At 40.8% G+C, this 24,941-nt stretch overlaps 2 protein-coding genes across 5 annotated transcripts; one reads left to right on the forward strand and one right to left on the reverse strand.

Moving 5' to 3' along the window:
* The first annotated feature begins 1,671 nt into the window (after positions 1-1,671).
* LOC311506776 (uncharacterized protein) lies at positions 1,672-12,980 on the forward strand. 4 transcript variants are annotated; one of them, XM_084570846.1, is made up of 12 exons: positions 1,672-2,070; positions 5,970-6,079; positions 7,815-7,872; positions 8,005-8,066; positions 8,168-8,200; positions 8,889-8,928; positions 9,011-9,057; positions 9,223-9,258; positions 9,357-9,434; positions 10,328-10,441; positions 10,904-10,971; positions 11,053-12,980. In XM_084570846.1, the coding sequence occupies exons 2-12, from the start codon at positions 5,977-5,979 to the stop codon at positions 11,065-11,067; spliced, it is 654 nt and encodes a 217-aa protein (XP_084426972.1). In that variant the 5' UTR covers positions 1,672-2,070; positions 5,970-5,976; the 3' UTR covers positions 11,068-12,980. The 4 variants fall into 4 exon arrangements, with proteins under 4 accessions (XP_084426972.1, XP_084426970.1, XP_084426973.1 ...); XM_084570844.1 differs by having other exon boundaries at positions 10,904-12,980; XM_084570847.1 differs by having other exon boundaries at positions 9,387-9,434; positions 10,904-12,980.
* Positions 12,981-13,867: 887 nt separating this feature from the next.
* On the reverse strand, positions 13,868-24,532 carry atxn2l (ataxin 2-like). Its single transcript, XM_084570638.1, has 23 exons — positions 24,049-24,532; positions 23,621-23,678; positions 22,270-22,326; positions 22,102-22,173; positions 21,804-21,996; positions 21,444-21,562; positions 21,022-21,113; positions 20,669-20,875; positions 20,061-20,371; positions 19,673-19,756; positions 19,249-19,410; positions 19,068-19,112; positions 18,690-18,751; positions 18,240-18,571; positions 17,871-17,940; positions 17,619-17,780; positions 17,471-17,534; positions 16,784-16,950; positions 16,449-16,581; positions 16,188-16,303; positions 15,774-15,953; positions 15,006-15,174; positions 13,868-14,268 (listed from the first exon to the last, which is right to left on the reverse strand). Exons 1-23 carry the CDS (start codon positions 24,063-24,065, stop codon positions 14,210-14,212), a joined length of 2,931 nt encoding a protein of 976 aa, XP_084426764.1. The 5' UTR covers positions 24,066-24,532; the 3' UTR covers positions 13,868-14,209.
* Between the last annotated feature and the right edge of the window lie 409 nt (positions 24,533-24,941).

Consider the following 24,941-nt stretch of genomic DNA (forward strand, 5'->3'; position numbering starts at 1 on the left):
TATGTAAGGAATCAGAAGGAGAAATAATTTTGTTCCTAGGGCACACAGTTCTCGAGATATGAGCCAAAATGTAAATTGACGTATATAGCACCACCTAGGTGTAGGCATGTGTATTGACACCTTGGCAAAGTAGAATGCTAGGACTTCTACCAAGTTACCAGGTCTGATGCCTTTCGCCCTTTCAGTTTGTCCTGGGCAGACACTTTAGCTAAGCAAAATAATAAGGCGGAGAAGAATAAAAATCACAACAAAATCAATAGGGATCATAAAATTAAGTTGCATGGAACCCTAAAAATCACAGCAAAATCAACAGGGATCCTGCATCTCCATTGCATGGACCCCTAATAATAATTCACATTTGCATAAAGCAAGGATATTTGTTCACTCCCATGTTGATAGAGGATAAAAAAAAAAAACTAGAAAAATATCCTTTTAAGGTTCATTTACAACACTGTAATTGCGAATAATCACGCATTAGCTATGAAACTGAAGCAATTAATCTCAATTAAATATTTCAATTTAAAACGTTCAAAAGGGAAAACGCAGGTTCAACGTCATGTTTTAAGTGGAGCACGTGAAGGAAATGATTACTGTAACACCTGCGCTTTCTCTACAGAGACAAGTCAGAATAGAATATCTGCTGTGAATAAAGTCAAACAACTGCAGCTACCAACATTTGTCTGAAAGTTTTCGGTGGCAAATCGATAAATAGAGTCCAGGATGCGATCAACAAGTGACTGATTTATTTTTATGTTGTCACTTCTTTTCTGCAGTATTGGTATTTTAACTGTGACTTTGTATCAGTAGTATTAATAATCCTGGGGTCAATCCATCAAATACAGACTTTTATTCTCTTTAATGCATTCAGGACTTTTCAGGACTTTAAATTTTTGGCGTGGCTCAAATCGAGATCATTATAACATCTTTAGAATTTATTTTAAAGGTCTCAGATGAACAGATGTGACAGTCAATCAGTCCAGGTTCCCTTTTTATGAATCTGAACCATTGTTGTTTGGGTCACAGTCACTACATGGTGCTTTTCTTTTTTTTATTCGTTTTATTTATTTTTTTAACTTTAACACAGAAAACCTTTATTGTTCTCTTCATTAGTGTGAGCGTCACAAACAGCTTTGCATAAAGACTGTAAAAGGAGGGAAACATTGCACATAGTTTTCCTGTAAATGCTGTTAATCAGTTATCAATCATCTGGGTTCAGATGATCTCAGATTTAAGCTTTTTCTTCCTCCAGCTTTTCCTCAGAAGGTGTCCTCCCTCGTTCATCGGCGGTAGGGTTTCTCTTCTCTTTCTCCTCCTTCTGCTTTGTGAATGTTCAGCAGAAGGAGAAATGAGGCTGAGTGAAGACGGGAGAGGAGAGGACTCGGCTTCCTCCCCTCGGTGTGGTTTCCTGTTTGTAGGTGGGAGGATGTTGAGACGGTTGCAGCCGCGTTCTCACTGCGCTGCAACTTCTCAGCAGCCGGAGATGCTCTGAGGTGTCGCAGCTAAATCTCCTGATTGGCTCTAGGTGTTTGTGTGAAACCCTCTGAGCTGCGGGCACCCCTTTTCCACTTTCCACCAGCAGTTTGCAGTGACAGAGGGCAGTTTGATCAGCCCACACACACCGTTCACCACACACGGGCCTGAACTTTATGCTGCCGCTGCTGCTGCTGCTGCTGCTGCTGCTGCTGCTGCTGCCTGGTTAGTGAGTCACTCATCTTCTGCTCAGAGCTGGTTCACTTTTAAGGCTCATACCGTTTCCCTAAGATTTTTCTTCTGACAAAGAGCTGACGGTCCCTCTCCACCTTCCTCAGAGGTTAGCAGTGAGGAACCCTACAGAAGACCAGCGAGTGGACGGAGGTGAAACTCAAGAGGTGATTGGCTGATGACAGAGGAGGAGAGTCGGTGACAAAGACGCCCAGATTCCAGATCAGCTCATCAGATGAGGCTAAATGAGGACGTGTTCAGACATGGCAGATGTTTGGTTATTGTAGGCGCCTCATGTGGAGCAGATACTGCGGAGGAGACCTGAAACTTCACCCGTCCTCCGTCCGACTGTCTCTGGTGTAGATGTAGGTGAGTCCTCCATCTTTTTACCTTCTCAGGTGTCTGAACAGAGAGGAGATCAAAACCTGAAGTCGATTCCATTAAAAGGTTTTTATTTTATGTGGCTCATTTCAGTCACTCCACAGCGAACAGGAATTAACATTTCCTGAAGCAGCAGGAGTTCGGCCTCTTGGCTGGTTACTGCTGAAAATTGACTTAATACGGTCAGAGAGATTTAGAACAATGTTTTTATTTTACAGTTTGCAGTATCGACTGCTTTTACCTCCATGATTAACGGTAAACTCTGAAAGAGGTTAATTTGATGTTTAAAATATATTTTACTGATGATTCTTTTGTACTTTAACGTACACTATCAGAAGTATTCATATTATTTTAAGGCGGCACTGAGGTGTCTTTAAATGCATCTTAAGCTATTCAACAGCAACATCCTCATTTAGCACCTAAAATCCAACTTTTTTTAGGAGCTTTGATTAAAACTTTACACATAGCAAAAAAAAAAAATACAAAAATACTGATTTAAACACATTTGTTATAGATGCATAGATAATAGTGCTGTGTGTACACAAGAATTTTTAATTGCCACCTAAGAATTCGTTTGAAATGTTCCCCGATGGTCATCTTCTGCTTTTTTGTATTTATATTTTTATTTTTTTATTTTTTTATTTTTATAAACATTAAGCTACAACCAGCAGCTGGTTAGCTTAGCATGACCCCAAGCAAGGGGAAACGGTTAGCGTACGAGACAAAATCGTGCCCATATCCGCCTGCTGCTAAATCTGGTCTGTTTGATCTGGAAAAGACCTGAAGAGTGAAAAACAGTTTCATGAAGGTTCTGTTCAGGACTGGAAGATGTGACTTCCTGCAGTTCGGTCGTCACCTTGATGTCAGAAGAACTGCAGAACAGCTAACAGGAAGTGTTTTAAAACTTCTTCTGAACGATACAAATATTCCACATAATGATAGTTTGAAGATACTCCTTCAGTGTTTCCACTTTGTACGAGTTATCCTCTGAGATTTGTTTGGTGTTGGGGACCAAACACATCAAAATAAAATATGGTTCAATAGTATTAATAAACTATTCGGCAGTTCATGTCTAAAAATAAAAGGTTTAACGTCACTGTTAATCTATTAATGTTTTACAGAAGCCTTCATCAGGTTTCATCAGAGTCAGGGTGATGACAGTCTGCTTGACCGATGTTGATTAATTGCTGTTATCAGCCTGTTCCTGTCACACTTCGTCTCCACATCTGTGATCTTTTTAAAAATGTATTTCTGTTTTGCTTTTTGCGCTTAAGAAAAAAAACTTCCATGGGGCTTTTGTAGCGGGGATTTGTCTTGCAAGATGGCCGACATTGACGCTGCAGTCCTGAGTGTGGAGACGGATACGTCTGATATTTAATAAAACAAGGAGTAGGACCAAGGAGTAGGACGGTTAGATGTTTTGAAGCCGAGGAGAATCATCAGTGTTTGTGGCTGGTTTCCACTTTTGAATGGTGCATTCATGAGTTTCCAGTGTTTGGTGAACGATTACTGAACGATTTCAGGTCTGCAGAGGAAAGAAAATGATCAGTGCCAGTCAATCGCACCACATGTCAACTGGTTTTCCTTCCTGTGTGACGCACCTCTGCAATCAGGAGGCAGATTATCATCCTAAATTTAAATTCAGGAATATTCATTAGAATTTAAAACATCCGATGAGTTGAGATGATTATTTTTCTGCTGAGAAACAATTAAACGTTCTGGATCAGAAAGTACGCTTTAACCAAAGAGGTTATGAATTTATTTAAATATAACCTAACATGGCCTCTACGTTTCTGCCAGACTCAACTCCAGACTCAACAGGGAATAGCACTAGCATATCATAACAAAATATTGGTGAAATGAACGAGCTTCGTGGCAGATAATGCGTTATTTAGAGGCTGTGTTTTGGTGCCCCAGTCACTTCCACTATATGGATATACGCTGATCTAAATATCTTCTGAACGACTCCAAATGACACCAAACTTATATGGGTGAGTAAACGATTGTATATTATGCCAGAAATAAGGTTGAGGTTGTAAAAAAACGGTAATTCCCCTTTAAGACTAGATATAAACTGATATTGGCTGATTTTAAACTTTATTGAATTGGATTTACATTAGATTTACATTGGATTCAAAATGATTTTAAACTGGATCTAGAATGGATTTACAAATGATCAGATAAAGTTTAAACATGTTTAGAACTGGATTTAAATTGGAATAATTTAAAACTTGTTTTAGACTAGATGTAACTTTAAACAGAAATTAGGCTGATTTTAAACGTGTTTTGACTGGATTTACATTGGATTCAGACTGATTTTAAAATGGATCTAGGATGGATTTAAAAATTATTAGACTAAGTTTAAACTTGTTTTAGGCTAGATTTAAATTGGACTAAGTTTAAACTCATTTTAGACTCAATTTAAACATGTTTAAGACTGGATTGACAGTGGTCTCAGACTGGTTTCACGCTAGATTTATAGTGGATGTAGACTAAATTTGAAACTTGTTTTAGATTAGATTTATATTGGATTCAGACTGATTTTAAACTGGATCTGGAATGGATTTAAAATTTGTCAAACTAAGTGTAAGCATGTTTAAGACTAGATTTAGACTGGATTAGGCCGATTTTAAACTTGTTTTTGACTGTATTTAGATTAAATTCACATTGGATTCAGACTGATATTTTAAACTGAATCGAGAATGGATTTAAAAATGATCAGACTAATTTTAAACATGTTTAAGACTGTATTTAATTTGGATTAAGTTTAAACTTGTTTTAGACTGGATTTACACTGGATTTAGACTGATTAAACTTGTTTTAATCTAATTCAGAAATTGGACTGATTTTAAACTTGTTTTTGACTGGATTTAAATTAGATTTGCACTGGTTTCAGACTTATTTTAAACTGGATCTAGAATGGATTTAAAAATGATTAAGTTTAAACTTTGAGACTGGATTTAAATTGGGTTAATACTGGATGTAGACCAAGTTAAAACTAGATTTAAATGGGACCGAGAATGGATTTAAAGTTGATCAGATTGAGTTAAAACTAGTTTTAAACTGGTTTTACGGTGGATTTTTGGAGCAGCTTGTCGATATTTCTTTATAACTCAAACTACATGTCTGTGCTTACTGTCCTGCTGCAGGATGAATAAAACTCCTTCTGATGATGCTGAGGTAAAATCTAAAGTGTCTAAGTCACGGACAGTGTTAATACAAAGTCAGTATGGTGTCTCTTTTATCAGATGTTCAGGTTATTGCAAATAAAGGTTATGTAAATGAAACAGGCCTCATGTCTGTGTAGAAGTGTAACATGAAGACGTTCGTCACTCTGACCACAAACCTCTCTGTTTTTTTCTCATCCAGATCGTTTAGTTTTGAATTTAGTGAACCTGATAATCACAACGTTGATCGGGCGACTTTCACTAAGGTTTTACTTCAGTATTTTCTATGTTGTAGAAATTCAACATGTTTTTTTAAGTGAGAACCTCACTGATGGAAGCTTCCATTTCTGCCGAAGAGATGACTGAGGGGGAAATAAAGAGTGAAGAGCAGTCGCTGCTTTTCATTGAGTCTCTGTTTCCTGTTCTGCACATTCTGGCTTTATTCAGCCAGAATGTGTTTTATGGACACTTCCTGCTTCATGTACAGCCTCGAGTCACAAAGAGAGCCTCTGAGGAGACAGATCACTGTGACTACAGCTTTAAAATATTAGTACTTAATGAACTTTACTGTGGCAAAATCCAGATAAAAGAATCCAGCACTATGAAATGAATACTGTTATTCAGTTTATTTATCATCTGATAATTTCTGTGGACAATTAAAGATGCTGGGAGTTATTATAATAAGAACGTATCCTCCTGCTCTTCTTCTGTCCTCCTCAGATGAACTATGGACGTCTCCTGGTTGGTGCTGGTCGTATCGGCAGCCATCTTCCTATCCCTCGTCCTCCTGGCCGCCGTCTGCATGGACTGCAGGAACAAAGGCCCGCTGGGTGAGGCGCCGTTTCTCTTCGTGCTGCATTCACATGCGGTTGACGACTCAAACTGCAACTTTCAGAAAGACCTTTGAAACCGTAGCCAGACCATAACTTTCACACGTCTGACCGACACTCAGAGATTTTTGCTTCAGTGTTTTCTCTTACCTCCCACCAGTCTCCATTAGGCAAGTGAACGCCTCGGAGGAGTACATGCCGCAAGTCTGTTCTGATGCACGTTTGTACAGATCAATAGCTCTCTGATTAAATCCTGATGTGATGATGAGCCACTGAATTCATAGTCATCCATTCCTGTGAACATGAAACATTTGAAACTGCTGTATGACGTCTTCATGTCTTTAAATGTTAAATGCTGCACTTACTTAATAATACATAATGCACAATACAGTTCAAAATATTTTTTATAGAAACCACATTAGTTTGTCAGGAAGAACAAGCCCCTTTTAAATCTATAAAGATGGTAACGTGTCACCAGAACTCTGCTTTAACTTTAAGTATAAGTAATAATTATGAGAGTGACTAGATAAGCTTGTGATGTCCAAGCACGTTGCTGCCATCTCAGTGTTGTGTTATGTCCACAGCTGTTACTAAAACATCAGAACCCGCAATGGAAAAATTAGGAATTGGTGCCAGGTTTATTGAAAAATGACAGTTGGTGTCTTTGATGTAATTTTTGCACTTTGCAGTTCATCCTGCGGGCCAGATTGTACCCTGTGGTGGATAATTTTTGGCCTGCAGACCGCATGTTGGACAAAAAGTAATTAAAGGGTCTAAAGGCCGTGACACACCAAGCCGATGGTCAGCCGACTCCAGTTTTTACAGTGTCCCGTACTGTCGACACTAGTTGGACCCTTGTTGGCAGCTTTTCAGCCATAGGTCTTCTCCCTTCTATTTGGGTCTGGTTCGTGGGGGCAGCAGCCTCAGCATAGAGCTCCAGACAGAACGTTTCCCCAGCCACTTCCACCAGCTACTCTGGAGGAATCCCCAGACGTTCCCAGGCCAGACGAGAGATATAATCCCTCCATCGTGTCCTGGGTTGTCCCTGGGGCCTCCTTCCGGTGGGATATGCCCAAAACACCAGTCACCAGGAAGGGAGGTGTCCAGGAGGTATTCTTACCGGATGCCCAAGGCACCTCAAATGACTCCTCTCGACATGGAGGAGCAGCGGTTCTACTCTGAGCTCCTCCCACGTGTCCGAGCACCTTACCCTGTCTCTAAGGCTGAGCCCGTCCACCCTGTGAAGGAAACTAATTTCAGCCGCTTGTATTCGCGATTTCGTTCTTTCGGTCAATACCCAAAGTTCATGACCATAGCTAAGGGTTGGAACCTAGATCGACCGGTAAATTGAGAGCTTCGCCTTTCAGCTTAGCTCAGCTTTTCAGATGATTTGAAGTGTTTATTCACAGGAGTGAAACAGAAGTGACAGAAGAGAATAATCGTCCAGCTCTGTATGACGGATGTAGCTCTTCCTAGCCTCCTAGCCTCCCAGTGAACTGTAACTGTTCCTGTTTCCTCTTTTAAAAGATGAACGCAGACTACTGGCACCAGCTGGTGTGAAGAGTTAGTTCCTCTACTGTACCTGCTGGTCGTTGGCTGTTGCCTTTGCGGTGTATTCAAGTCGGTCCTGTGTCCTCAGAGGATCATCAAAGGATTATTTTTTTTTGTCCAACACAACTCATGGTGTGTTGAGGATGATGATGATGATGGTAATCTTCGCTGTGTTGAATTTCAGCGCATCCAACTACTGACCTGAGCTCCATCCACTCTCCCTCCATCCTGCCATCGCCTTTGTGAGTAACTTTTATAAAACACACCCACTTTTCACTGATAATGATTCGTCAGACTGAAAAATTATGTCTCTCCTTATAACACTTCTATAGACCGCTGTTTACTGTCTGATGTTTTCTGTCGTTTACTTACAGCCGAAATTCACCTGATCCTGGAAGCCAGCGGAGACACCTATCCAACACACCGACTGAAACCGGTGAGATTTACAAGTCACGTTTGGTTATTTTATAATTTTTTTTATTTCACGTGTTCATAAGAACTTGAACTGTTAACCAATGTACTGTTTCTTTCCTGCAGAGAGCACCCCGAGTTATGAGAATCCAATCATCGGTAAGAGCCGTCCTGCTATTTTCTTTTGCAACATGGCTAAATACTTTTCCAATTCTGAGGTTGTGGGCGAACCATAGCAGTAGATGGTAATTATTAATAACTAATTATTAATAAATTATCAGTCTATGAATACCTTAATTATGACCACACTGCACCTGTTTGTAAGTACAACTGGACATCTACTCCTGTGGTAGACTAGTGGAATTGAATGTGAAGACTTTTGGCAAGTCTAAAAGTTGTTCAAAAATATTTTTGGCTTTGGCCAAAGTTATGCTGAAATTAATATTGCACAATTATGAATAACTGCCAACAGTGCTCTACCTCACAAGGGGCACCATTTGGTGGGCCTGTGCACTAAGGGCATTAAATATTGGGATTTGGCCAAAATTAATAGTTATCAAATAATTATTTATTATTAAATAATTGGATCTAAATTACTAGATCACCTCGGGGCACCACCCTCTGAGAAGGGAAAAGATTCAAGTCATCAAATCAGTCTCATAATATTTACTAAATTGTCAATTTGGTACTCTGATTAATAATTCAGTGTAATTAAGGGCATTTATATGACCTGATGACTGTCAGCCAGTGATAACTGCTGGATCAGTTTTCACACCTGGAGGATTCTGGGACTTGTTTTCAGTGCTTTCCTTCGCATGTGTGAATGTGTGCATTCTGTTTCCTGCAGAACCAGAGTCCCTCAACAGCGAAACAGACAGCGGATACATGTAGGTTTCCTCTTTCTAAGTGTCACCACTGTGTTTAATCAGACTCTGACCCGATCCCTCACTTTTCCTGTGGTTTCCGCAGAATCGTGCTGGAAGACCATCAGAGCCGAGCTTCAACGCCCTGTTCAGGTACAGAGATTCTGACAGCAATCAGTGTGTGCATGTTGTCTTATTTACAATTACATGAAATAAATAAGTGTCTCTCAAAATAGCGTGTGAAATGAACATTGTGTCGTCATGGTAGGCGCCTGTGTTTAGAAAGTGTGAAAGCTGTCTTTATTTGCTGCTCCACAGATCCCCAAAATGATTACGTGAACCTCAAAAATTCAGGTAAGAGCCGTCCTGTGCTTTTTTTGTTTTGTTTCATATTTGTCTCATTTTTTTTCTATTCAAATTTACCTGTAAATGAGTTCTTAACATTCATACAGCTGATAGTAAATCCTCTGTGCCTGCCTCAGATGAAGAAACTGACCACGAATATCAGAATGTGAACCCGAGTGAATCAAGTGAGTTATACCCACGCATTGTTTGTTTTCTCTGTCCTAGTTTTAGTTTAGTTTGAGTTGAGCTTGGTTAGATGTCCAGTTTTAGTTTTGAGGTCAGATTAGGTCATGGGTCATTCCAGAAGTTGTCATTCCAGATAAAACCTGAATTTAAACAACGTTTGAAATCTAGCTTACAAATATTTGCTCAAAACCATTACACATCAAATCATTCAAACTACTAAAAGGTCGAGAGGTCAGACAGTTTAGAAACAAACAGATCGATTGCAGATTGCAGATTGTAACATAAATGTGACAAATACTCAGGACCACAGAAATGCTGTTTAATATCACTTTGTAATTCAATGGTTTATATATTTGAAATATTAAGTTTTGCCGCTTTCTCTTTTATACAGCAGTTAACTATAACTAGCTGTAAATGTATAACATGCAAAGGGATAAAGAATAATTAAAAAAAAAACTTCATATGAGAAAATAAAAATATATTAATTCCATTTCTTTAAAAAAAAAAAAAAGTTTTCAGACTCCATTGTAGTTTTTTTCCACACATTGTAATTAATACAAACCTCAGCCTTTTTTGAACAAATAAAAGTAAACTTTACTGTGTACTATGTTCAGTGTAACAGCTTTGCGTTTGCGTGGGAGGCCGTCAAAAACCTGTGCATCTCATCCCGAGCCCACAAAAATACTCTCGTCATATCCCGATCACGTGACTGAAATCTATTTAAAGTGACAACTTTGTAATTAGGTACAAGCTTTAAAGGGACACATCACAATGTTTAATATAAAAACATATTAATTTTAATTTTCTGTATTACTGCAACATCACTGCAGTTATAAAATAGGAATATGCACTCATGATCTATTTTGCCTGATAAGGAGCTTTGTCTTTGCAGGAGCAATTCCACAATATTTTGGAGCTCCAGACGCTGAGCCGGATGGATCTTCTGAACTTCCTGACCAGGAAGCTCCAGGACCATCACGTTCCTCATCAACCATGCATGAGATGGGCAAGTATCTGTCATATGAGGACATCATTGTTGTTTTGTTTTCATTCTTGCACTTAAAATAGATGGTTTGTTGAATTTTTTTATTTAAAGTGAACACTCAAAATCTGAGTTTTCCTTTTATTAAAGTTTTTCCATCTGAGTTTTCCTTGTATTAAAGTTTTTCCATCAGTTTAACTTGTCTGAGTGTCTCAATTTAAGATGTTTAATTTTAACTGTAGCCTGTTTTGCTCATGAAGTGTAATAGATTGTGGCATCTCAGTGGACCATCTAAGGGTTAGGAATCTCTTCATCGAAGTTTGACAAACTAGGGGCCCCCAAATAGCATCTTGCTTAGAGCCCCCATAAAGCTAGAAACAGTGACGTTGGCGACCATTTGTCTCTTGCGCTTCCGATCTAAACACATGAATCTAATGCAGTGATCACCACAGATCCAGATAATCTGAGTTTCATTTGATCCACCAGAGCCAACACGAGAATCCTCTGGTGGTGACAGCAGCGGCGACGAGGGAAACTACGTCAACCAACTACCTGTAAGTAAATGCACCTGCTGACGTTGAGGGATCCCTGTGAGGAATGGATGTCGGCTCACTTTGTCTTTCTCTGCCTTTCAGATCATTCACAGCTAGCCCAGTGCATGGTGGGATGGCCGAGAGAGTGAGCATCCTCTTGACTGCCTGACCACAGTGAGCTTTTGAACCGCCACCTTCATTTTTCTTCATCCACCTTTGCCCCACAACGATGACTGAACTCTGATGGTGTTTATTTAAAGAGCAGAACAACTGAGAAATGAAACATGCCTCTCCTGAAGTGAAAGGATGTCAGGTCACTGACGGATGGTCAACAACATGCCTGAGAATCTTAATGTTTTTAAGTTTTCCAAAGTTATCAGAGATGGTTGTCTGCTCATTTCTGATACGCTGCCCAAAGAGAATTCAGCTTCTTTTAACAGCAGTCATTTGACTGAAATTCAGGCTCAAAGAGAGCAGCCGTCAATAAGGAGCTGACTGGGTGTGTGTGTACTGACCACATCAGGTGACATTAAAATCAGTCCACCTCCCCTGCAAACATTAAATGACTTGGTCTGACTTGGCCAGACTCGAAACAACAATTTATCAATTATTGGTAGAAAATATAACTAAAAAATAACTATAAATTAAAAACTGCACTGATCACCAGTTCAATGCTACAGCAGCGTCTAAAAGAATTGAACTTGATAAAAGGTGCACTTAGTTTGCACTTGCATAGCTTTTCAGGTTACTGCAATATAAACAGAGGAAGTTAAGTTATTGTAGTTATTACACACATGCTGATATGTTTGCTCCTCCTGTTCATGCTTCAAATTTGGTTTTCGGTTTAATTAATTGAAGCTAACCTGAAGTTTAAATCGAGTTTGTACATTTTTATTCTGATTTGAGACCTAAACACGTTGTGGGATGAACAGTGGATCATTCAGGTTATAATTTATTGTCTGAGGAACATGAACATCTTAAATGCCAACAGCTGTTGAGATATTTAGATCTGGAACAGTGTTGGACCAACATCAGCATCTGCTGTCCTGCTCCTAGCATGGCCTAGTAATAATAATGAAAACAATAATAATAATAATGGTCATCATCATCTGTTTTAAAGTGGCTCCAGTTTGTCGTTTACTTCCCGACATCTTTCTGTAATATTTGCATCTTTCTCCTGTAAATGTTTTTATTATAATCTTTTATTAATTATTAATTAACAGTTAATGTTTTATTGAACTGACCACCATCCACAAACACAGCAGTTTCTTTAAGATTCTCGAAGGTTGGAAACACTAAATTAAAATCCATTTTTCTCAGCAGCTTCAGGCTCAGTTGGTAGAGCAGGTTGTCCACTAACTAGAAGATTAGCGGTTTGATTCCCGGAATGTGCCACATGCCACAGTTGCTCCCAGTGCGTGGTACTGGTGTGTGAATGTGTGTGTGCTTGTGTGAGCGAATGGGTGGATGTGACTGTAAAGCGCTTTGAGTACCAATAGGTAGAAAAGTGCTATATAAAAGCAAAGCCATTTACCATTTAAATGTTTTGTGTTTTTTTTTTCATTCTTAAACTTTTCAGTTTAAGAATGAAAAAAAAAAAAAAACTATTTATCATTTTTATTTATTTATTTTGATGAACCCTTTCTTCCCGTGTCTGACATTATGAGAGATGTACATGTGGGTGACACGATATTTGAGCTTTACTTTGATTTTAACTCTTGAGAATGTCTTTAGTCGCAAATCATTTTTTAACAGTGTATTTATGTGTTGTTGCCACGGTTACTGTCTCTGGGTCTGTATTCCAGATGTGTGAACTAGAACTTTTCTTATGCAACTAGAAATCAATTAAACCTGAACAAAACCTTCTTAGCAGCAGCTCCTATTTTTTTTCTTCATTCAAAACCTTTTAACAGAAATTGAGATTCGTTATTTATTCTACATCCACTTACACCAACTGAACAGCCGACATTCATTGTCTGCAGTCAGCTCTTTTCTGGTGAACAATATCAGTCATCATTTGAGCTATTTGAAGATATTTCTTGTGTGAGAACTGGAAATATGTTGCTGTTCCTAGTGAACTGTTTCTCGTCCAACAACAGTTTTGTGTTGAACTGTTGTTTAGGAGTAGCTTAAAATAACTCCTACCATTTGTCATTTCATTTTTAGAAATTTAGTGATGCAGCGATGAAATTTAAAGGAGATTTATGAGAAGATTTCTCATCAAACAGCAGTTGCCAATAGCGCCGACTTGTTGAACGATTACAGCGAAAAATTGGTTGTAGTTTTCAGTGACTAAAACTACTCGTCAAACTATTGCGAACAATTTTCTCTTTTAATATTTTTCTTGTTGAATAGTCACTAACTTTCAAAGTAACTATATCTCGTTAAGCAACAATCTGCGTTGGAGGCAACTGGGGCTATTTCCTGTGTAACAATGGTCGGTCAGTGTTTACTATTTCTATTCTTCTACATTAATCTGGTTTTTGTTGTGATGGTCTTTGACGTGACTATAACTTAACCTCCCCTACCGCATTTAGTCGATCCACACTAGATGGAGACACATCTAGCTAGATGGAGACACATTTAGCTAAATGGAGACACATCTAGCTAGATGGAGACACATCTAGCTAGATGGGTGATGGAACTGTTGAGAAATATTTGCATCGTATCTCATTTAGAAATGTCATTTTTTACTGCAAATTACACTAAATCCAACATATTTATCAATTGCTTTTAGTGTTATCTTATCTTGTCTCCTTAGGAAAGAAATCTGGTTTCCCCAAAATGTCAAATGATTTGTTGTTTTTTCATATCATAGTCTTTGTTTTGAACTAAAATGCCCTCCAGCATTTCAGTATTAAAAGTTTGAGCCATACTAAAAACATTACGATAGAAATCAAGAGAGATTTTATTTACTTTTTATTCATTTTTTTATTAATGAACTGGTTTTGTCTTTAAAAGGACAGAGGCGGGACGGGGAGAAAAACAATGTTTCCACTGTTGTCAGTCCAAATCTTTCCACCAGTTTTAACGTCTTCAGTCCGTCTTCATTTCCACGTGTTAAAACAGTCTGTAGTTACATATGAAAGTCCACAAAATCCTCAAAGTAGACTGAAACTCCTCACGAGCTCCTGTCTCCTTTTCTAAAAGATCTGGGTAAAAATAAGGACGTGTTAATTTGATGTCAGGAGGTGGGAATGTTATGAGTTGGGGTAGCGCTGCCTTCGTCGCTCCTGAATCTAGCTGTGACAGGGACGTTTCAGTTGGCAGAGGGGTGGAAGGACAGCTGCTGAGTGGGATGAGCCTGAACCTGGACAGCTGGAAGACACAACACACAGAGAAATGTATTACCAAAAGTAGTTCTCCACAAGTATCACAAATTCATAAATGATTTCAGAACTCAGTGTTTAGTTTTAGATCAGACAACAGCTTGATGCTGTTCAAAAGACTCCTGAAGCTCCTGATGACAATTATTTAGTAGCATGTAGAAGGAAATTATCCAACTGTCTTAAACAATTTATCTTATTCCTATTAACAGGAATTTATATGTCTGTGTCAACTGGCAACTGCGAAATCTCCTTTACCCTGTTAACTTGGGAGTTCCTCAGGGCTCCATTCTCGGCCCATTATCATTCTCTGTTCATGCATTATTATTGGTTAGATCTTTCAAAAAGCTCTATGTCGGTTTCTATGCAGATGACTCCCATGTCTGTCTCTCTTCAGACTTCAGCGACATGGGCAAAATGCATTGCTGTTTTAAGATTTCTTAAAATTTTAAAATTATTCATGTTTCTCTCAAATACTGTAAATTCTCCCCTTTCTGTCTGAATAGTTTTGAATCTCTCTTATATTTGATCCCAGTTAGATTACTCTAACTTGATGAACACATGAGGAGTTTCAGTCAGTTCAGACTCCCCAAACTTAAACTGCAACCTTACGTACGAAGTCTATAAAAATTTTTTTGTGATTTTAACTTGAAGATGTGTAAATAATGAACTGTACTTGCAAAGTATGATCTCATTAGGACCAGTTCAAGTCCATGTCAAGTGTTTTACCTTGAGGGTGTCCGATGTAGAAGTGTTGTGGTGCCCCCTGTTGGGGTGGCGGGCCGTGCTGAGGGTTGGCGCCACCACCTTGCTGAGGGGGGGCATAGTGCAGCATGACGGGCTGTGGGCCGTGGCCGGCAGAGTGGTGAGGTCCTGACATACCTCCTTGTACATGAGCCTGCAGAGGGAAAAACAAGAGTCAAGGATCCATAGAAATTTTATTAATTTCATTATTAGTTTATCTGCTGATTGATTTAGGACTTTGATCACAGTTTCCCAGGACACAACGTGACGTCATGTCTTGTTTTGTTTGAGCAACGGTCCAAATTCAAAACATTAATGAGAGACAAGGAAAAGAAGCAAATTCTCAAATGTAAGAACCATCACTGGTTTGTGGAAATTTTTTTTAAACAAAAAAATGAACTCCATTTATCAATTATCGAAACGGTTTAATAAATTTACTTTAAACAACTAAGTAACTGAATCAGTTGAGAAATTGTTGAAGGTTTTTGATTAATCCAGCTAAATTAAATGTCGTATAAATTAAAATCTTTAACACATTCAATAAAAACTCCAGTAAGAGCATTTTAGGTCTTAAATTTGGCTGCAGTCTTGAGCCATGGTCATAGCTATAAGCCTGTACAGAGCTTAAAAATAAAGTTAACCCAGATAAATACATAAATTATCACCATGACAAGGTGTTTTCAGAGTAGAAATTCCAGTATGAATTTGAATAACTTGTAAAAGAGATTGTACACAGATTCTCTGGATGTTCACCTGTGTGAGTTGGCTTATTGAGGCGAAGCCGTGGGGAAGCTGGTGGGTGGGGATGCTGTATCCCTGCATGGCGTAGGAGGCCTGTGGAGAGCTGTGGCCCGGCTGCAGGTTAGGAGGCGTGGGAGCTGACAGACCTCCAGAGTGGAACAAGGACTGAGGCTGAGGGCCGCCCTGACCCGCCTGAGGGGGTAATCAGGGTGGAAAGCAGAGATCAAGATCAAACACATACATAATATAAATCATGTCACAGGAGACGTTCATTTCTCCTGTGACATTTCAACACATTTCTCACAAATGCAACTCTCAAAATGTATAGCAATTTATAAGCTACCAATCCCAATATTTGCACTCGATTCAGTTAAATGTATTCGTGCTTCGCCTGATGTAAACCTGTTAATTAACTTGTTTATTAACCTGAGCGTGTCCTGGACTGGGTGCTGCGTGCTGGGGAGGTGGCTGATTCCCTGTGGGGGTGCTGGAGGGCTGAGGATGATGGATGGAGCCCGAGTGGTGAGAGAACGACTGAGCAGCTGAGAGACAGAACAAAATGAGAGAACATCTCAAATAAATCTGCACACTGCGTTTTGTATCGCATGTGGATTGTTCTGAAGGCTAAATATTTCACTGGGCCATGGTTCAGTTCAGACAGGACGTCATCATCCCCCTCCTACTTACCATACATGGCCTGTTGGGGCCCCTGTGGGCCCTCGCCCTGGCCGGGATACTGGGGCCCGGGATGACCCATGGCCTGAGGAGGGGCACCGGACGTCAGCATCCTTGCGCCACCCTGCAGCATCGAGTAAACGGCCTGGAAAACCAAGAAACACAGAAGAAGGACAACTAATTTAATGTCCTCTAATCCTACATTCTTTATATTTTTATTGGATTTTGAAATTTAAAGCCTTGTCTTATACTTATTATCTTCTTATTTGTTCAGCTAAACATCTCACCAGAACCAGCTTTACCGATGATATAACACATCATCAGACACATCACACAGAATGCTGTACCTGTCCGTGGTAGTGGGGGGGCATGGCCTGGATCACCTGACCGTACTGCAGGTAGGACTGAGGGTACGGAGAAGCCACCAGCGGGGGTCCTGCTGCCGAGGCTGCAGCCGAGATCATGGTGGAGGCCTGGGAGACGTGGTGGTCAGGGCGAGCGCCCACAACCGGGCCTGGAAATACAAGAACACATGATTCACGCTAAACCGCGATTCCCACAGTGCTTTGGGGACGTAAACAGGAAATATAATGTTGCTGAACTTAAAATGATCTGAATGACAATTTAACTGGACTCGTGTAAAATGTACAACTTGATTCAGAGAACAGAACTGGATTTCTGTGACAGAAAAACGTGATGGAAGTTCGGCTGTTATAGGGAGTTTAATTAAATACTTTCCACATTAGATTACATTAAAATCTGTACACTAAGTAGCCGAAGAGAGGCCATGATGGAGTTCACACTGAGACAGATAAATCTACAATTTCTTTTATTTCTGTTCTGTCCACTGAGTGTTTAAAAACATCAGTTCCTGTCATACCACTGACAAACCAGAAGGTGGCAGCAGCAGCAGCACCACATTTCTCAATGACAACTTTATACTGGTTAAAAACTCCTAAATTAAACTTCATCTTGCCGAAATTGTTGTACTCTGCTGCAACAAGGAATGTGTTCAAATATCAGCGTGCGTTTACCTTTGGGTCGGGGGTATTTGCCCTGGTTGACAGTCGACATGGTGTACTGAAACATCTGAGGAGCCTGAGGAAGAAGACGGCGAGACATTTATAGAGTCGAAATCACATTTTCTCCGAGGGATGAAACAGTGAACGTCGAAACACAAACCTGGATGGAGTGTCCCTGTATGGGGATGGGGGACATGTAGGACAGGTAGTGTCCAGGTGGGCTGGTGTAGATGGCTCCGCCTCCTGGCTGTCCCGGAGGAGCGAGGACCACGGAGGGGCTGGGTGGGGTCGGTCTAGGCGGGGTGGGGGTGGGCGCAGGCTTCTGTGAATTGATGCACAAAGAGGAAACTCTGAAGTCACTGGTTCAACGTGGTCAATCTAAAATAACTCAGAGGTTCAATAACACACTAACCATGACTGTGTTTACTTTAACGGGAAGAAATTCCTTTGCGTTCGGATTCAGTGTTGAGTTTTTCACTTGCCTGAAAAGAAAACAGGAAGATGAATTCGACCGTGACAAGAAAACAAGCAATGAAATTGTTTCAGGTGCATTTTGAGACAAATCTGTCGGTTTAAATACTATTTAATACCAGTGTCATGATCATAAAACAGTGATCATATTCATTCATCATATTATTCTTCAACATTTAATGGTTCTAGTTTCTCAGGCGAGACAAATTATTGTCTCAGGATGTAGTATATTGAAAATTTTTCACTGTTCCTTTAATTACTGAAGGAGACACATTCAGTGTCAGAGGCCGTGACAGTAGCAGTTACTCACACTGCAGCTGGAGTCGCAGCCTCCGCTGGTTCACTGTCCTCTGGACATGTCTCCTCTCCGCTGTTGGCTGCGGCCGGCTGGGTCGGCGCAGGCTGCGGTCCTTCTGGCCCTGCGGACGGCAGGCCAGGCGGAGCAGCAGGCAGAGCAGTGGGTGTGGAAGCGGGCGGGGCTGTTTCTGTAGTTTGCTGCAGCTCTTGGGCAGCAGAGGTGACGGGTTTAGGAGGGGCAGGGGAGGAGGAGGAGGACGACGACGACTCCACAGCTGGAGCGGAGGTGTCCTGAGAAGGACCTGCAGAGGCCGGACTTGCTGTGGGAGAAGAGCTGGGCGGCAGCTGACGGACAGAGAGCAGGAAAACTCAGGTCAACTTTTTACTGCCAGTTATGAAGAGAGTAATTTATTTATATTATTTTATAAATAATATATCTTGAGTGTCTGACTCTGAGCATTACCCTGAACTCTTTGCCGAACTTGCGGAGCTCCTCCAGGTGTGGCCTCTGCTGAACTGATAGAGCTGTGAAAGAGAGAGCGAGGTTTGGAGCCATCAGATACACCACAGAGGCATTTTTAAGGCCCGGACACACCAAACACACATCAAAGAGCTACCAGCTGGCACACATGAGAGGAAATAACTCTTTATACCAGCAGGACGCAGCAGTCTGCATTCGTCATTCAAAAGAGAGCAAACAGGGAGAGCTAGAATTAGCTGGGAGGCTAGGAAGTTAGCTACGTCGGCTTGATGTGTCATGGTAGTATGATAGTTTTAGTATTACAGCTGCATAGAACTGTATTCTTTTATAAAAAGGCACAAACTGAAATCTATCTTTTACCTTTGTTGCCCTTTCCCTCCTGTGGACCGGACAGGATTTCATTCACTGTGTAAAACAGAAACGTGAAGAGAACGTAAGTGTGAAGCTCGGCCTTTCAGATATTTACATGCAGTATGTTGAGCGTTTTTTTTTTTTTTTCTAGACTTGAAAATCTGCAACAAGAATCAAAAACGTGTCTCACCATCGACTGGGAAGATCGGGGTGGGACCAGAGGGTTTGGTGGTGGTGGTACTGGTTGCCGTGGTTACAGCGGAGGCTGAGGAGTCCAGGTAAGCAGGGCCGACCGAGGGGGGATCCTGGGGAGGAGCGTCTGGTTTCAGAGCTCGAGAGACTGGAGGGTGGACTAGTGGACGGACAGAGATGGACGGAGATCAAAGAGATGATGAAACTGACAAGAGACGTAAAGAAAAGCTAAAAGCTGCGTTTTTATGACGGGATCTGAATGACCTGCAACCTAACCTGAACTTTAAGAGATGTTTTAGAGGTATTTTCTTTTTCTCCTGGATTTTTATAAACTTGGTCAAGTCGGATTAACGTCACTAAAAAGGTAGCAACGACCCAAGGAGTTTCCATCCTAGATGAAACTGTTTGTGCGTCTGTGTTACCTGCAGGAGATGACTGGGAGTTCGGGGTTCGGAGAGTTCTGTTGCTCTGAAGTCTCTGGGATTTCGGGGACGTTCTGGATGCAACTGAAAGAGACAATGTCCAGATAATCATTAACAGGAGATTAAAAGTCATACACATCGATTCTGCTTCTGCTTCTTTACACCTGAAATCCACTGGAACCAGGTGGATTATTTTATTAAAATCATTTTTTTCTGAGACAATAATTATATATGGAAACAGACTTTACATTTTTCTTCCCTTTTTAACTTTTCTTGTCATTTCTCTTAAAAACATTTATTCTCAAGACGTTTAGGTAAGGCAGCTGCTGATGCGACCACTGTGAGGTGCTGCTCAGACAACGAAACGGCTTCCACACTAGATAAATACCTCCGTTGACAGAGGAGCGTGACGTGTCGGCCAGCGCCTGTGGATGTGAGAGAGAGTGCGGGAGAACATGATTGGTGCAGGGCGGGCTGCTGGCTGCTGGCGGGCTGCTCTGCGACTGGTGGGGGGAGTAGGCAGTCCTGACAGACAGCGGGCTGCTCCTGTCAGACGGCGGTTTGGGGGAAGAAGAGCTGGGAGGCAGGTGTCTGGAAGAAGGAGGCGCTCCCCCTCGACCAGAGGGTCCGGGTCTCACGCTGCCGGCAGACATGCCGATCTCTCGAGCCCTCTGAGGGAGAGGGATGTATTTACCTTCCCTGGAAAACAAAAAGCGAGGAAAACAGGAAGTGAGAGGAATGCCTGGAAGCAGATCGGATCTAGTTCTGTTTTCAATCACAGAAGAATTTCTGCGGCCTTCAGAGCTCATTCAGCCGAGCAGACAGATGTTTCAGAGTGAACTCAGAATGAAAGTTAAGACATTTTGAACAGTTTCACACATAGAAAATCTATTAGTTGGGAATAAGTCTATTTATCTGCTATTTTCAGTTTGAATCATTTGTGTGTTACATTTTATTTATCTGAAAATTACACACAAACTCGGTGTATTTGTTTACCTGCTGGTGGAGGTGAATCCAGGGCTCGCCCTCTCCTCCCTCTCTCGGACCACTGAGCTATATTTTTCCTCCTCGCTTCTGCCCTCGTCGTTCTCCAAGGAAACTCTCCGCCGGTACTGCAGGTTGCCCTCGATCTCACTGGCTAACCGAGCCGCTCGCGCCTCCCGCTGCCGGAAACCCTCTGAGTTTCCCCTCTCTAAAGGCATGCTGGGAGACACATACGACAATGAGCCGTGCTGTTTATAGCAAATACGACTAGGACAAGACAACATTTATATTTAATTTGTTGACAATGAGACAAAGAGACCAACCTTCAGGTTAGTGCAGTTTTAAATGATAGAACGCTTACTCACGTGTACATGGAGAGGCTGGAGTCATACGTGGACTTGATCCCGTACGTCTCCTCGTTAAACTTGAACATGTCGTTGGCGTCCCAACCATTTGACTGACAGAGAAAACAAAGCATCATTACAGCCACTCAGCTTTTACTTTTAATATTATTTCAGTATATTCTAAAATGAATTACTAGAGAAGCCAAACTAGATATTTCATCTGAAACTCATTTACAATTACACAAGACAAGAAGCAGCAACAAAACAACCTGGACGCTACCAACAATCAGGCAGCAGATGTTTATATAAAACTAAGCTATTGCTTGACAGCTTTCATTTCTTCATGTCTTGCTTCCCTAACAGGCCTGGTGTCCACATATTTAATGGCCACATCACTTCTTGCTTGTCATAACAAAAGTGTTTGTGTCCAAGTGTTTCCTCACTGTGTCAGCCTCCAGCTCAAAGTTTTCCCCGATTCCATCTCCGTCCCATCTCTGCAGCACCTTCTCCCGGTGCTCTCCGTTCAGCCGAGAAGAACTGATGGCGGTGTCGGTGAACGTGTCTGCACAAACGCAAGAAAAATGTAATGTTGTGTGTGTGTTTTAAAGAATAGACTTCTAATACCGTAGAAATTAATATTACTAAAGTATTTGTCTGTAAGCAGCAGAAGTTCTTTCACGGTATTCTGGAGGAAATGCAATATTTAACTAGTGATTTAGAACAAACAATAAAATGATTTGCATCATTCTTAGTCATGTCTGAATATCTTATTAATCTATTAACATTACTAAAAGTTTGATTACCTCTGACAGCAAAGTTTAAATCAACATCCCGGCAGGTCATGGTGACGAGGTCAGCGGGGCTAAAGATCATTGTGTCGGTAATATCCTCGACCCTGGGAGAAGACTGGCCTCCTCCTCCTCCTCCTCCTCCATCACCTCCTCCACCTCCGTCTCCATCACCCCGTTTATGAACAGCATCCAGAGCCAGCTCACACTAAACGTGGAGATAAATACGTTAACACCTGCACAGCAATCACACGGAGGAAAGACTGAAGCTCGATGACCGACGAAGAAACTGCCGGGAAAGAGGCTCCCGTACCTGCGAGCTCAGCGTCTTGAAGATTCCCTCGTACACCGAGCCGTTCTTCACTCTCACATCGCAGGTGGAGCCCTGTAAGCAGCAGAGGACAAATTCAGTCTGTCTGTGAAAAAACGTTCAGGTAAAAATCAAATTAAGTTTGTCCAGGACGTGAGGCAGAAGACTCACCACGACCGCGGTGAGGAAGTGAAGCATCCGGGGATTGTTGTAGACGCCTTCAAACACCTGCGAATACAGATGAGAGCGTATGAGAGCAATTCACCTTAATAGTTAATTAACGTTTTAGCAAGAACTCATTAAATTCAGTTTAGTGCTGAAAACCATTTACTGATAATTTAATTTCAAGAAAATCTCAGATGATGAATCATTTAAGAGAAAAAAGACTTCTGGTTCAGTCTCTGAAATTATTTTTGGATTTTGTTGACTTCCATTATAATAATTAATTAATTAGATATTCCTTATATTAGTCATTGATGTAAATAATTGTTAATTACAGCTGTAACTGTGACAAAGATATAATAATAGAAAAAATTTTAAAATATGTTTCTATCTTGTCACGGACAACTTCATTAGGTACTAGTGATGTTATGGTATTCAGCAACTTTCAGTATTTTTGTGGCAGTACTGAATTGTGTTGTTTCTATTATTTTGGCAACCCTGTTTTAGTCAATGGGCTAGTCTAAAATAACAGAAACACTTTAGTTCAATCTAGTTTAACAGAACCACAAACTACACCCTCCAAAATGATTATAGAGTTGAATTGCCACCCTTCTTGAACACTTTCAACATAAACTAAACATTATAAGAGTCATGAAGCAAAGATTTAGAGCTGGACTGTTGTTGTTGCTGCTGTTAAAATACATTTGTTTTACTTATGGTCAGCCTTGTCTGTTGTCAGGTTTATTGATCAGGCGGTAATGTAGTCTGAGCAACTTCTATAAAGAAACACAGCATCTGTTGACTCTAGTTTAACTCAATTAGATCTAGTTTTCTTGGTTTAAATAGTTTGTTTTTAATATTAGAATTAGAAAACTGTCTTGAATTGTTTTAGAGTAAATAGCTAGCTCTCAATTGTTGTCAATATTTTACAGTCACCGAAACTGAAAGTAAAAGCAAATGTATCGAAGAGCTTTCAGATACGCCTTCAGTACATCTCACAGGCAGTTGTTTATGGCTTTACTCGCTTTTATTCCACTGTCATTACAAGTGACTAAGGAATTTAACACTGATTTACTGTTAATATTAACCTGAAGGGACACAACATGTCTGCCACTCCTGACTGATGCTGTAGTCCTGTTTTGCAGTGCCTCGCCTCCCTGCTGTTTCCACATACTGCACCTTTAAGGACCATTAATAGCACATTCCTGTTGTTGTCTTGTCAGTAGCAGCATGTTTACATCATTTTCTGAGAAATTTAAACACTCGTGGGGACAACACCAAGCTCGGACGAACTAACCAGCAGCTGCTCATAACGTTGACATCAATACTTCTTCTTGAGTACAGGGCTGTCAGTACTTACTAAGCTGCTGGCAGGAGTTGTCTGAGTCTGAGACGGTGGTTTCATTGTGTTCCTGGTCCTGCAAAAGGAGAAAAATGAACCCAGCGGCTCCTTCAGTGAGAACAAAAAAACCCTCAAACTGGAAACACAGCAACAGCTAGCGAGTGAACAACACACACCCGCTGACACGAGACGAACAGATCATAAATAAACTGGCTAACATCATCCTAAATATTCCTGTTGAAGATAAAGCCGGTCAGCTTTCCTGTGTGTTATTGTTGTTGTTCAGAGCAGTAACGGCAGCTAGCTAAGTAAGCTAACGCGGCTAGCTTAGCGTAGACGACGGATTTTTTTTTTAGCGAACGAGACACAGACGACCCGCCAGAACTGAAGCTGGCGTAATGTTATAAACTGACACGAGTGATAAATAGTCCAAATATAAGCCATACTTTTTAGTCATGTGCATCCCTGTTAATCCGGTCTCGTCGTCCCAGCGGAAAGTCACACGGTTTGACAGGCCAAACACGATACACCGCTGAAAAACAACAACAAAACACAGCACCGGGTGCGCTCGATTTGACGGAACCCGGCATCTGCTGCGAACGAGATTGAGGTCAACTCCAGATTAACTTTATTCAAATTAAAAACAAAGTCACGTGTTCCGCGAGGAGCTTTGACTCGATGTAATTTAACAATTTCCTGAAATTTAACTGGGCAGGAGTTGTTAATAGAGAGTTCACTAAGCGTAACCTCTAACCGGGCTCCTCCGAGCAGGTTTAACGAACGCTCCTACAGGTAACCCCCGCCTACTTAAGCACAGTAAGCTCTGATTGGACAACACTTCTCCGGGTGATTCTTGACCCGTCTTCTGATTGGTTCAGACGTCCTGTCAATCATTAATCTTCCGGCTAATTCTCTAAATCGCCTTTCTCTAAAATTAAATCGACCCTATTGAGCGTTTTATTTACTTTTGGAGAAAAACGAATAAACTCAAACGATCTCGGCTAAATCTGGTTTAAATACAAATCTTTAGGTATTTGGGAGAATAAGACAATGACGAACCACGAAACTACAAACTTGACTGTGGTGCAGGCAATTTATTTTTTGGAAATAATTATTTGACATAAATCTGGTCATTGAGGAGTGTTTTATAGAATTATAATATTAGACAATTTAATTTTTTTAAATTTAACATATTTTAAATAGAAAGAAACCCATTTATTTATTTAATTTCGCCGTGTGGATCAGGCAGTCTCATTTTGTTTCTAGACTTGCTTGGTACTTGCTTTACCAACAACAGTCACAGATTAAAAACTGCGAGATGTTGCTGAGGCTCCCGAAA

The sequence above is a fragment of the Chelon labrosus genome (genome assembly GCF_963514085.1).
Source record: "Chelon labrosus genome assembly, chromosome: 21".
Lineage (NCBI taxonomy): Eukaryota > Metazoa > Chordata > Actinopteri > Mugiliformes > Mugilidae > Chelon > Chelon labrosus.